Source organism: Scyliorhinus torazame, chromosome 20, assembly GCF_047496885.1.
Source record: "Scyliorhinus torazame isolate Kashiwa2021f chromosome 20, sScyTor2.1, whole genome shotgun sequence".
In the NCBI taxonomy this organism is placed as follows: Eukaryota; Metazoa; Chordata; class Chondrichthyes; order Carcharhiniformes; family Scyliorhinidae; genus Scyliorhinus; species Scyliorhinus torazame.
Window position 1 is genome coordinate 16185825 of NC_092726.1, and position 15014 is coordinate 16200838.

A 15014-nucleotide genomic window follows, 5' to 3' on the forward strand; every position below is an offset into this window, starting at 1 on the left:
TCCAGTCAGCATCTTCCAAGTCTGTCAATCAACATGCTTCATGAAATTATCTGTTTATCAACTATCTGATGTGGAATTATCATCGATCTTCCACATAGTCTTCTGAAGTGCATTAAATGCAGCATTTGTCACAGAACTTTTGATGGGGCATTTTATGGTTTCCCTCCCTCCTAACTCAACGTCATTCCCTTCACTTGGTGAAATGATTGAAATAAGGCTTTGATACATGGTTGAAGCAGAGTAAGGTGAAGGGGTAAGGGAAAAAGATGCACAGACGGGTTTGCAACTGCAGCTTGCGTGGGAGATAAACAGCAAACTGGGCTGCATGAAATGGGTACACAATCTGATCAAGGTTTACTTCCAAAGTCACTCTTGATATGCTCTGGGGCTTTTCACCTCCACTCCAGAGGAAGCACTCCAAGTTTTGTTTTGCATGTCTTTTCTGCATACCAAGCTGAGATCATTTGAGGTGAGATGTGGTCTCATCCACACAGTAGTGCAACAAATTGCACAAGCACACTGCAGTAGCTGATGATACCACATATACAATAAGTGCAGCAGGTTAGAACAATGAAATGTTACCATAAACACATCGCACATACGGAAAATAGCACACATGATGGCAAGTCCCAAAATACACAACACTCTGCCTCAAGTTAAGAAGCTCCATAGCCAACATCCTCTATCAGGCCAAATCCACAGGCTAGATCAATAACTAACATTTAGAGCAGACTGCTCAATAATTTAACTTAACCTGCTTTGTTTCACACCACCGCTTTTATTCTATGTCAGGATACCATGATAAAACTCTGCAGCCTTTGCCAAATTACGACATTACAAAAACCAACAAGAACAGAAGTGAACTTTGCAATATTCATAATTACATGGCCACTTGATAGTTTTTGCCACAGCTTGAAGCTCGGAGTTGGTAAGCTGGACCAACTTTAACAAAGAAACAAGGAGCGGAGAGCTTAGAACACAAACAACGCCTTCAGTTAAATAGTCAGAGGGTAGATCTTTATCTAGATGGATCCAGACCCCCAAACCACTTTCAATGAGATTTCAAAATCTTACTTTTACATTTTATCCTCAAATGACTCAGGTCAAGTGTTCTGATAATGACAGTTCTCTCAGTCTGCTCCAAGATATTCATCAGCTTGATTTGGTCCTCACCTTTTGTTGCTTTAGCCATGTCACAGTTGTCTGCTAAGCACGCCAAACAGCAGTGCAGAGGACAACGGAAACCTTTTCCTTCAAACATAGCCGAAGAATAACTCCTCAAACAGGATTCATGGTAAAACCTTCCACATGAATTCACTGAGCACCTCTTCACAACCTTCCCAGACAACTTGCAAGAAAAACAAGTGTGGTTTCCTGTGAGAAAACAGATATACCAGAACAGAAAAATATTTTTTAAAACCCCAGCAAATAATGGGCATACTCAGCGCACAACATCTGTGGAGGGAAACAGAGTTAACGCTTTGGGAAGATGATGACCCATCATCTGAACTGCATTTTGCTTTTGTATTCGAGAAATATCAGAATTCAACTGTTTTGTATTCCTGCATGCAACTGTTCTAGTTCTGCAACATTCATTTTAAAGTGCAATTCGACTTCAAACTAACAATGAGAGTTTGCTAACCAGCCACAGCACAAAATCTAGTCGCAATGACATGAACTACATGCAGAGTTCTGGATCTCAACAGCCAAGGTGTGGTCGTTTGCCCATGGAGTAATGACAACTAAGATTCTGCCCCAAATTCTCAAGTACGCATGAACCGCCAAGTCATTACCTGATCATTTGTCACCAGCAGAACATTGATCAAGGTGACACACCTCAAGCCAACTGGATTAATGAGTAAAATAGTCGTTACCCAATCCTCAAACCAACCGATTACTGAGTAAAATGGACGTTATTGAATGTTGACGATGAGTTGCTTATGGAACAATAAAGGGTCAAGATTGGCTAAAACAAGGTCCCAGGTTCGATCCAGCTCTGGGTCACTGTCCGTGTGGAGTTTGCATATTCTCCCCGTGTTTGCGTGGGTTTCACACCCACAACCCGAAGATGTGCAGGGTAGGTGGATTGGCCACGCTAAATTGTCCCTTAATTGGAAAAAATGAATTGGATACTCTAAATTTATAAAATAAAAAGATTGATAAAAGAATTCCTCATTACCTGTCGTGCATTCCATACATGTGAACTTCCCATTGGGCAGCTCTGCCAATCCAAGACACTCTATGTGAAAGACTCTGCAACACTCTCCCTCACAGGGCACTAGAGACTCTCCAGGTTTCTCACAGATCTGAGGCAGATGGTCAAAAAAAACAAACCTTTTTTTGAGTAATGTGAAGCAGCATCGTTTTGACCCAAATGAAATTTAGCATATTTACATTTTATAGTTCCCTATTTTCTGTCAAATAAAGCACTCACCATAATATTATTTAACTTGAAGAGAACAGCTTGCTTCCTCGATCATTTTGATATGCATGACAGCAGATAGTGGTGAAATAATTTCATGATTATTGTGGCAAGGGATTTGGGTACAGGTACAAGGGCATTAGCGAGGGATTTGCAGATGTTAGGTCAGAAGTCCTGGAAGGTAGGGTAACTCAGAGTCCAGAATTGGCAATATTTGGAGTGTCGGAAGATCCTGGGGCGGGGGGGGGGGGGGGGGGGTGGATATTCTGGCCTTCTCCTCCCTGGTGGCCCGGAGATGGATCTTGCTGAGATGGAGGGACTCGGAGCCCCCGAAATCAGGAGTGTGGGTCAGCTGTATGGTAGAGTTTCTCAGTCTGGAGAAAATCAAGTTTTCTTTAAGAGGATCAATACAGGGATTCGCCCAGAGTTGGTGGCCGTTCATCGATTTCTTTAACAAAAGGGGGGGGGGGGGGGGAGAAATAGGAGGCATGGTAATGTTAAATAAGAACAGGGAATTTAGTATACGGGTAATTGGGAATAGGGCGGGAGAAGCGGGGTACGTGGTCTATTGTTTGTTGTTATTTTAGGAGGTGTTTTGTGCATTGACCCTCGCGGTTGTTTTAGAAATGTCAATATGTTAAATTGTGAAAATTACAAATGCTTCAATTAAAAATAAAAAATTTTTTTAAAAAGGACATTAGCGCTGGGATGAACAGCATCAATTATTGCACACAAGTAACCTGCAACATTACATACACGGTGATCCCCCCCCCCCCCCTCAAAGGTATGGTAATGTGGACCAGTAAACAGCATCTGTTCTGAAGGTCTGAAACACTCATTCTAAGATTAGACTGCAGATGTAACTCAGGACTTGTCCCCATCAACCAATCGTATTTTTCAAATTATTTTTATAAACCAATTCACAATCATGGACCAGTGAATTTTAATCAACCAATATCTAATCACAGACCAATGGTCAAAGCCATCTTCTGCTAAGTTCTCACCTGACAGATATTATCCTTCCTGGATGTTCCGCTGCCACGTCTGGACAAACACGAATCCATTGATGTTTCATCGGAGACCTCTACACCTGGAGGAACTGCTGGGCTGTCAGCTCTCTTCTCTATGCCAACCTATAAAGTACACAAGTAAAAAATTTCAACCAGGCAACAAAATGCTCAGAAATAGAACACAAGGCGGTCAAAGTTGTGCAAAGCAGATTTGAGTGTCGGCAGTAAATCAGTTCGACTTCACATTCCTCACTATTACCTGTCAACCCGTGCCAGAACTACACTGCATGAAGATGGGGCTGCCCTTGACTGACTCACTATCTAGTTGATTCACCCACTCATTGCCAAAGGTCACTTTTCAATAACAACCATTGGGGTTTATGGGTGTCACGGTTGGGGCTAGTATCTCGGTCAAGGGATCACATTGTGATAGTGGCCAGACGTCACAAAGCCGTCTCGACAGGCAGGACAAACCAGTTGAGGGTAGCAGACAGGCCTAAGCCCTTAGGGAGACAGGGCTGGCCGACCTGAGCATATAAAGTCTATTCCTGACAGACAGTGCAGAGGAAATCACTAATAGGTTCAATGGGCTGGAAGGCAGATCCAGCAACGTGTTGTGGAGCATGAAGCGCAGGAGAAGACATTGAAGATGTCCTTGCCATCCACCACATCCGGTTATCCCTCCAGGCGACTGGACTCCATCCTGCCACTGGATAGAGGTGGACGTAGGAGTCGAGAGTGAGGCTGACCTAAATCAACTTCACGTGCAAGACATCTTCATTCATCTATCGAGGCTCAAGTCCTGTGGTAATGGCCACAAATCTGCACTCAGGCCATAGGGTTGTCTTCAACTGAACCAAAGCAACGGTGAAACCCAGCAGCCACCTGAGTGACTGAGCAGTCCTTTACAGGACCTCACATGCTAATGTTCATAGTCTCAGAAAGAAGCTAGAAAAGGAGTCACAAACATTGTCTGCTTCACCCAAACCTAGCCAGCTTACCACGGATGGCAGGACTCCCACACGAGCGGTCACAAAAAGAGAAAGAAAGAAAATATTATATATCTCGTCTTTGATGCATTGAATGCACGTACACTCATGGACAATGCCAAAACAGATAGATCAGAACTGAGAACTGTCCTAGTGGCCAGAGAGCTAGCATGTGACAAAGTTGAAATTTCTGCATTCAGCGAAACGCGCCTTGCAGAAGAAAGTCAACTCTGGGAAATAGTGGCGGGATACACTTTTTTCTGGAGTGGTCAAGCCAAAGAGGACTGGTTGATGTGGGCTCCAAAGTTGAAAATGAACTGGTGAACAAACTGACCAGCCTCCCAGAACAAACGGCCACCTCATGTCACTCAAGATCCCATTGCCAGGCAAGAAGCAAGCTATCATCAGTGCATATGCCCCCACAATGACCAATCCTGAAGTCATCAAGGAGAAATTCTATAAAGATCTTTGGCTTTTTTGGGACTATGTCCCCACGCCATAATAAAATCTGTGGACTTTCACAAAAGGGCCACATATTCCTAGCTCTGCAGGGGGCTAGCAGTGGCCCAGCGTAAATCTAGCAGCTTTTGCTGCAGATACGGGCCCCCGCATCATTCAGCAGCCGCGCCGTGCTCCATAGCGGACTCAGACCGCGGAGGTGGACATTAAAAATAGACACCCCCCCCCCCCCCGATCGGCCGCGCGCACGACCCTGACTGCCCACCCAATCATTGCCCGGTCGCGTATAATGCCCCCTGCCTCCGACCAGCCCGAGTCCGCAGCCGCCACGCTAGTTTCCTAACCGGCAGGACCATGACTGGTCCACGCCATCGGGGCTTCGACCGGTCAGGGGCAGAGAATAGTGGATGGCGGAGCGGGTCTCCAGCAATGGCCGCAGGGAGGTGATATGAGATGCAGCGTACTCTCCAAGTACGCCGCTTTTCGGGGCCCGTAGAATCGGGGAACCGGCACCGGTCCCGATTCCATGCGGGGAAATGGATTCTCCACCCCGGCGCTGGCCGTGATTTCGGTGTGCGGAGAATGCAGCTCCTTAACTTCCTGGCTACAGCAGCATCTAAGTCAGACAAGCTGATTATACTTGGTGACTTTCACGCCAGAGTTGCCACAGATCCCCAAACCTGGGGAGGTGTGATGAATGTAGAAATTTCCGATATATTACATTATATGAATTTGGTGCAGTAAGGGTCAAAAGCCTGGGTTACTGTGCATATGGCTGCTCCAGTAGTCTTTTTAAAACTCCTGGTTTGCAAGACGTTTTGGAGCCAGAGGTGCAGTTAAAACACTGTAAAGGTTTGGGTTATAGGACCTTTATTTACTTTATTTAAGTGAAGAGGGTTCCCTGCGGACTAGTTAATGAGAGAGTGTGTTTTCAGCTTGTTAAGAAGATGTAGTTAATGGGAGGAGCCACAGACTGAAGCAGTCTGGTGTTGAGGTTCAGTTTTAGTTTGTGGCTGGAAGGCAAGCAGAGAAGGTTTTCTGAAGAAATACAGCCAGAGATTTGCATCATTTGGACAGGGTGTCAGGTTGCTTTCTTTAAAACAGTCTCAAAAGATCTCTCTTTTTCAAAGCGGAGGATTCCATTTATCGTTGAACAGCAAGTATTCCTGAGTGCTCACTGTATTTAAAAGTGGATTGGGATCGGAGATGGATTTGTTGTTTGAATAGAAATTAAGAGAGCAGTTAAGAGTTGTGTCATTGTATTGATTAGCATTGTTTCAGGGGTAATTGTAAGCTATTTTCTTGTTTGATGTTAAACATATTTTAATACTGTGCCAGTAATAACATTTGTTTTAGAAACCCAGATCCCAGGGCAGCGGTGGCACAGTGGTTTGCATTGCTGCCTACGGCACTGCGGACCTGGGTTCGAATCCCGGCCCTGGGTCACTGTCCGTGTGGAGTTTGCACATTCTCCCCGTGTCTGTGTGGATTTCACCCCCACAACCCAAAGATGTGCACGCTAGGTGGATTGGCCACGCTAAAGTGCCCCTTAATTGAAAAAAATAATTGTGTACTCTAAATTTTTTTTTTTTAAACCCAGATCCCCATTTTGAATGAAATCACTCCCGGAGTGAAGTATCCTTTCTTGTTGACTGACCCACTCATTGTCAATGGACACACTTGAATAATGCCCATTGAGCAGGTTGTGGAGTGTGACTGGGGTCTGGTTGCATTGACACCAATTGAGGCAATGTACAGAAATTGAAGGCAAACAGATTTCAGTACAGCATGCTTTCGATCTCAGATTCTTCACCTTATAACATCCAATAAATCATGTTTTTAAAACTGAGAAAGAAGCAAAGTACTGCTGGAATTTGAAACAAAAACAGAAAATACATGAACTCAGCAGGTCTGTCAGAATCTATGGAGAGAGAAAATAGTATTAATGTTTTGAGTCCGTATGACTCTTCACAGAAATTGAGAGCCTAGGTGAGGAGCCAATTTGCACTGTACTATTACATAATGATGGAAGCACATCATAGAATCCCTACAGTGCAGAAAGAGGCAGTTCGGCCCATCGAGTCTTCACCGACCCTTCGAACGAGCACTCTACCCATATCCACTCACCCAACCACCCCTCCCTACCTCCATAACCTAACCCGCGCATCCCTAGAAATTAAGGGGCAGTTTAGCATGGGCAATCCACCTATCCGTACATCTTTGGACTGTGATAGGAAACTGCAGCACCTGGAGGAAACTCAGGCAGACACGGGGAGAATGTACAAACTCCACACAGACCCACGGTCAGAATCAAACCCGTGTCCCTGGCGCTGTCAGTGCTGACCACTGCGCCACCATGCCACCCAATGTGCAAGTTCCTTTTAAAAAATATTTTTATTCACATTTTTCACCCCACCCATCTGCAGCTCTAGCTGGTCCGACACCCCAAATATGGCCCCGAAGGTACAGGGCTTCAGTTCAATTTATAAAATTGCTGACATGGAGGAGACCCAGAACCGCATGAGCTCAGGACAAAACCAGAACATTTGATCATGATTAACTAGCCCCCTCTCACAACTGTCCTCCACACCCACAGATAACCTGCTAATCCTGGAATTGGTCATTTGACCCTATGCACCACCTTCAACTGTACCAAACCTAACCTTGCAGATGAGCATGTTGCATTCACCTTATGCAGAGCCTTGCACCACACCCAATCCTCCATCTCTGACCCTAACGCCTCCTCCCACTTGGCCTTCACCTCCTCCACAGACACCGTCTCTTCACCATAACACTGCCATAAATCCCCGACGTGCTCCCCTCCTCCGCCCCTGCTAATGACAAAACTTGCTCCAACGAGGAAGGAGGTACCAAAGGGAATATCGGGAAGACCTCTTTTGCGAAATTGGGAAACTGTCGGTACCTAAAACCATCCGCCTGTGTAAGCCCAAATTTCTCCGACACTTGCTCCATGCTCCCAAGTCGCCCCTCTAAAAACAAGTCCCTCTTTCCTTCCACCCCCTCTCCTCCCATCCTCTAAACCTAGATCATGCGCAAGTTAATGGATGATCAGCAGGGAGACAACATGTGACTCCAGCCAGTGAGCAGCTCAATGTTGGAATAGTGCCAGCTTCATTTGCCTGCCTAGTCTTTCCCACCTAAACTGCTGGCAGTCTGATGATAAATTTTATCGCCAGAGAAACTGAACAAATACCCCTCCAATAATTCGGCATTTAAAAGCCAATATTACAAACTTTAAGCAAATCAAGCGAGAATCAGATCCAATCATGACACCGTCCTGCCACTGAACTGCAATGCTGCAAGTCAATGGTGCTGGCATCATCCTGGAAACTGCTTCACAATTTTGATGGAACTTCTCTCAGCATATAACTGGCCCATGCAAGTCCTTTAAACAATCTATCAACTGCAATCACCCACAGAACTGACCAGATAGAAACTATGACAAAATTGCAGATCGATAGTTCAGTGGTTAGCACTGTTTTTTCACAGCTCCAAGGTCCCAGGTTCGATTCCTAGTTTGGGTCACTGTCTGTGCGGAGTTTGCACTTTCTCCCCATGTGTGCGTGGGTTTTCTCCGGGTGCTCCGGTTTTCTCCCACAGTCCAAAGATGTACGGGTTAGGTGGATTGGCCATGCTAAATTGCCCTGAGGTCCAAAAAAGATTGGGTGGAGTTACTGGGTTATGGGGATAGGATGGAGATGTGGGCTTGGGTAGGGTGCTCTTTCCAAGGGCCGGTGCGGACTCGATGGGCCGATTAGCCTTCTTCTGCACTGTAAATTCTATGATCTAAGCAGATGGAGGGCCATGAAGCAAGGGTCTGTGTTCCGAGAATAGAGCAACAAGAGTTTCATTGAGTGTAATTCTGAAGGGCTGTTCTACGCCCTTGTATACTTGCATTGTAAAAGCCTGAAGATAGCAGCAATGCACTGGACATTGCAGCAGCTGAAGACGTCAGTATTTTTTTTTAAATTAGACTACCCAATTCAATTTTTTTCCAATTAAGCATGGCCAATCCACCTACCCCGGACATCTTTGGGTTGTGGGCGGAACCCACGCAAACGCGGGGAGAATGTGCAAACTCCACACGGACAGTGACCCAGAGCCGAGATCAAACCCGGGACCTTGGCGCTGTGATGCAACAGTGCTAACCACAGTGCCACCATGCTGCTCTGACAACAGCATTTTATATACTGGGCACAGCTTCACAGTCCTGACGGCCTTCACGATTTTCTTTTTTTTTTTAAAGAAATTTAAAATATCCAGTAGGACAAGAGCAGCAGATACCTGGGAATCCCATCGCCTGGAGGTTCCGCTCCAAGTCACTCACCACCCTGACTTGGAAATATATCGCCGCTCCTTCACTGTCGCTGGGGCAATATCCTAGAACTCCCTCCCTAACAGCACAGTGGATGTACCTATAACTCAAGGACGGCGGCGGTTCAGGAAAGCAACTCACCACCACTTTCTGAAGGTCAACTAGGGATGGGCAATAAATGCTGGCTAACCAGTGAAGCCCTCAACCCGTAAGTGCATTTTTAAAAATATATATATTTTTGTATAATTAAGGTGCAATCCAGCATAGCCGATCCACTTACTTTGCACATCTTTGGGCTGTGGTGGTGAGACTCACGCAGCCACAGGGAGAATGTGCAAATTCCTCACGGCCGAGATCGAACCCGAGTCCTCAGTGCCATGAGGCAGCAGTGGCAACCACCGTGCTGTCCCAGCCTTCATGATTTTCATCCTTTAGTATTGTGTTTTGGCAACTGTACTCAATCGGCAAAACTTTCACCACAGGGTGGCACCAAACCTGGTCTCTTCAGGATCAAAAGAAGTCATCCTCCAAAAGGCCCAAAAGTTCCGGCAAATGGCATCGGGCCATAGTTCAACTACCCTTGCCCATTTAATCTCCCGTGATACATGGCAATTGCAAGCTGATAAAGTGCAGTTTCCTCTACAGTGCACAGCTGCTATGCATCTCTTCAGTCACATCAGGCTGAAGGATTGCATCATGAACAGCGCAAATGAACAAGGAAGTGGAAGTTGGCGTGGTAAATTCAATGTCAAATTCAGTACAGAAATGGAAACAGACAGGAAGATATTCAACTTGGGGGGGAGACACAGAAAAAAAGCAAACACATTTTTAAAAACACAACGAAAATAAAAGCTGAACGAGTTAGACCCCACAACTGTAGCAGTTCATGTTACGTGCCTGAACTGTTGATGCAGCTTTTAACACATTAGGCAGTGCAAATAGACTATGACGAGTTTTGTTCACATTTGCTGCACAATTGCAGGCAATTCACGTCACTCAATGCATTTGAATGTGGATCCAAAAACGCTCATCGGGGAAGGCTCACCCCTGACAGCAACTTCTCAATTTCCACATTAAACCTTCCACCTGTCCCTCACCTCAAATTGCTGCGGCATTTGCACATGATCAGCACTTATTTTCACAGCAATAAAATGTCGCCATTTTCAGACCTTTGAATGGGGAGAGAAAATGGAAAAATATGCCATCATCTTCATTTCCTTTCTGATTACATCACTTCACTTTTGTGCCCACAACGCAGAACATGTACTCAGTTATAAACCACAAAGGCAAAAATTCAGATCAAATGATTCTACCAGACTGTGCTCATCAAACAAGTTTCAGACTTGCAGTTATTAAAGCCCTTTGGCAGAACAGCTTTCTTTTAACTCAACGCCAACTATTTTCTCCAATCATATATATTTACTTCATGAACACACAGACAAAAAAAACCTTCGTCATTTTCTGGGCTTGTACCAGATCACAATCTAACTTTAACCACACATTGTGGTGATCAAACAGGAGCCCGAGACAGGTTTGTCAATGGAACAAAGCGTTTATTAAAACCTATTTAACAGATTTATCCCAAAACAAGAGTTCCAACTGTACATCACTTTCTATTTTAGTTACCTGCCTCGATTGCCTAATTCCTCTTTCCCGTTCTCTTGCTCTTTCATGATTTCCTCGTTCCGTCTTTTACTCATACATCAAATGGGGGTTACTTTTCACTACTGTTTATGTCATCTGTCCTAACAACACTTTTAGTCGGTTCAGGAAATGGCCACTTCAACAGCCACTTTAGCAACCAGACCTGGATCAAGGAAGTATTTTGATTACTGTGGGCAGCCAGGAAATCAGCCTCTCGCATGAACACAGATCAGCTTTAGCCCCTTAACCATCTGTGTATAAAGCTACATCAAAATCTGTGCACTGTTGTTCAATAGCTATGCATAGGCTATCTCACAACGACATATCTTCTGGTGCACTGCCATTGCAGAGCAACAGCAAGTAAGGTGTTTGGCCAATAACCATCGCCATGACATGTAATGTTGGCTCGGACCAGGAAATTGGAGGAAGTTGGGCCAAAATTGCAAAGAAATTGCCCCACAAATCAAAGACAGTACGACAAACAGTGCTGCATATTTCCCCATCCAGGTTTGGTTCGGCAGAAGTGGCTGCTAAATTCTTGGCCATTTCCTGAACTCAGTAAAAGTGCAATTTATTCCAGACCTACATGGACCTCTTTTAAATCCGAACCTAATCTCCGAAAAGGCTTTAAAGCATTCAAAGTTCAAATTCATCATAACAGGAACAGAATGCAGCAATATGGTACATACTTCAATACTTTCCGAAATGGCCTAGCACCCCACAGGGCAATTAGGGATGGGCAATCATGTTCCAAATTCCTCCACAGAAGCAATGCAAAGCAAAATTTGACACCAAGCTCCAAAGGACATGTCACATGTCAAAGATATAGTTTTTTTTTTAAATTTAGTGGACCCAATTCATTTTTTCCAATTAAGGGGCAATTTAGCGTGGCCAATCCACCTAGCCTGCACATCTTTGGGTTGTGGGGGCGAAATCCACGAAAGCACGGGGAGAATGTGCAAACTCCACACGGACAGTGAGCCGGGATCGAACCTGGCACCTCAGCGCCGTGAGGCAACAGGGCTAACCCACTGCCCCACCGTGCTGCCCCCAAAGATATAGATTTTAAGCTTAAACTAAACTCAAATTTCTTTCTCACCTCTGGTGGCCCCTGGTTGCCAAGCAACAGGTTAGTCTTTTTGTGAACACTGTTTGTTTTCACGTCGTAAACTTTTCTTACAATGTGGGCTCAGTTTAAAGTGACCAAAACCCAGACATGGAGGCACCTTTGTTTAACACAAAGCAACCAAAGTTTCAACCCTTTCTTCCACAAAATTGAACTTTCTTGAAGCTATAACAAATGTTAGTTATTTATTTTTTTCAATTAAGGGGCAATTTAACGTAGCCAATCTACCAACCCTGCACATCTTTGGGTTGTGGGGGTGAGACCCACACGGATCTGGGGAGAATGTGGAAACTCCACACAGCCAGTGACCCAGGTCCACGATCGAACTCAGGTCCTACGCACTGTGAGGCAGCACTGCGCCACCCTGCTGCACAGCTGGAACATATTTCTTTTTTTTTTAAATATATTTTATTAAAGTTTTCAAACACAATTTTTCCCCCTTACAAATCAACAAAAACGGTAACATGGTAACTGATAGACAACATTGTTTAAATAAAATAGTGAACTAACAAAATAACACAAAATAGTGCTCCCCCCCCGCCCCTTCGCCCCATCTAGAACACAAACAATTTACCCCTCCCCCTTCCCTCCCTCCCTGCCCTCTGGGTGGCTGCTGCTGCTGGCTATCTATTTTCCCCCTAACGTTCCACTAGATAGTCGAGGAACGGTTGCCACCGCCTGGTGAACCCGCCGATCCTCTCAGCGCAAACTTCATCCGCTCCAGTTTTATGAACCCTGCCATATTGTTTATCCAGGCCTCCACGCCGGGGGATTTTGCTTCCTTCCACATGAGTAAGATCCTACGCCGGGCTACTAGGGACGCAAAGGCCACAACATCGGCCTCTTTCGCCTCCTGCACTCCCGGCTCATCCGCTACCCCAAATATAGCTAACCCCCAGCTTGGCTTGACCGGGACCTTCACCACCTTCAAGATCACTCCCGCCACTCCCCTCCAATACCCCTCCAGTGCCGGACACGACCAAAACATGTGTGTGGTTCGCCGGGCTTCCCCCGCACTTGTCCTCCACTCCGAAGAACCTGCTCAACCTCGCTCCCGTTATGTGCGCTCTATGTAGCACCTTAAATTGAACCAGGCTAAGCCTGGCACACGAGGAAGAGGAATTTACCCTGCTTAGGGCATCAGCCCACAAACCCTCCTCAATCTCCTCCCCGAGCTCTTCTTCCCATTTTCCTTTCAGTTCTTCTACCTGCTCCTCCCCCTCTTCTCTCATCTCCCGGTATATTTCGGACACTTTGCCCTCCCGAACCACACCCCCGAAAGCACTCTGTTCTGGATCCCGTGTGTCAGGAGCAGCGGAAATTCCCTCACCTGTTGTCTCGTCAACGCCCTCACCTGCATATACCTAAAGATATTCCCTGGAAGCAGCTCATACTTTTCCTCTAGCGCTCCCAAGCTCGCAAACGTACCATCTATAAATAAGTCTCCCACTCTCCTAATTCCTGCCCGGTGCCAGCTCTGGAACCCTCCGTCCAACCTCCCTGGGGCAAACCTATGGTTGTTCCTGATCGGGGACCACACCGAGGCTCCCAGCACACCCCTCTGTCGCCTCCATTGCCCCCAGATACTTAATGTTGCCGCCACCACTGGGTTCGTGGTAAACCTTTTCGGGGAGAACGGTAGTGGCGCCGTCACCAGCGCTTTTAAGCTCGTTCCTTTACAAGACGCCATCTCCAGCCTTTTCCACGCCGCCCCCTCTCCCTCTATCATCCACTTACGGGTCATCGCCACATTGGCAGCCCAGTAATAGTCGCCCAAATTCGGAAACGCCAGTCCCCCTCTGTCCCTGCTACGTTGCAGGAACCCCCTCCTTACCCTCGGGGTCTTCCCTGCCCACACGAAGCTCATGATGCTCCTATCTATTTTTTTGAAAAAGGCCTTAGTGATCAATATAGGGAGACATTGAAACACAAATAGGAACCTCGGGAGGACCATCATCTTAATCGCCTGCACTCTACCCGCCAGTGACAGCGGCTGCATATCCCACCTTTTGAAATCCTCTTCCATTTGCTCCACCAGCCGAGTCAGATTGAGTCTGTGTAAGGTTCCCCAGCTCCTGGCTATCTGAATCCCCAGGTATCGGAAGTTTCTTTCCACTCTCCTTAGCGGCAGGCCATCTATCCCTCTACTCTGGTCCCCAGGGTGTATCACGAAAAGCTCACTCTTTCCCATGTTAAGCCTATATCCCGAGAAATCTCCAAACTCCCTCAATATCTGCATAACCTCTGTCATTCCCCCCCCACTGGATCCACCACATACAGCAGTAGGTCATCTGCGTAGAGTGACAATCGGTGTTCCTCTCCCCCTCTAGCCGAATGGCCTCCTTCTGCACTGTAAATTCATTGATAATCTATGATTAATCTAGGACAAAGGTTCGGTACAACATCGTGGGCCGAAAGGCCTGTTCTGTGCTATATTTTCTATGTTCTATGTAACCACCCCTCTCCATTTCCTGGAGTCTCTCAGCGCTATGGCCAGTGGTTCAATTGCCAGCGCGAACAGTAATGGGGACAGCGGGCATCCCTGTCTTGTTCCCCTATGTAGTCGAAAATACTCCGACCTTTGCCGATTTGTGACTACACTTGCCATTGTGGCCCCAGAGAGGAGTTTAACCCAGCTGACAAACCCCTTCCCGAACCTCCTCAGCACCTCCCATAGATACTCCCACTCTACCCTATCAAATGCCTTCTCTGCATCCATTGCCGCCACTATCTCTGCCTCCCCCTCTGCTGGGGGGCATCATTATCACCCCCAATAGCCGTCGCACGTTGACATTCAATTGTCTCCCCTTTACGAACCCTGTCTAATCTTCGTGCACCACCCCCGGGCCACAATCCTCTATCCTCATTGTCAGCACCTTTGCCAACAACTTGGCGTCCACATTCAGGAGCGAGATAGGCCTATAAGACCCACATTGCAGCGGGTCTTTATCTCGCTTCAGGATTAGTGATATCGTCGCCTCCGACATTATCGGGGTAGGGTCCCCCATTCTCTGGCCTCGTTAAAGGT

General features: G+C 46.3%; 1 protein-coding gene across 1 annotated transcript in view; it reads right to left on the bottom strand.

The window, feature by feature from the left end:
• The window catches only part of LOC140396913 (histone-lysine N-methyltransferase NSD3-like), a 579137-nt gene that overhangs the window by 26120 nt on the left and 538003 nt on the right, over window positions 1–15014 (bottom strand). The window contains 3 exon segments of the mRNA XM_072485822.1: window positions 1174–1374; window positions 2180–2306; window positions 3427–3555. Coding sequence (XP_072341923.1) covers window positions 1174–1374; window positions 2180–2306; window positions 3427–3555 — 457 coding nt within the window.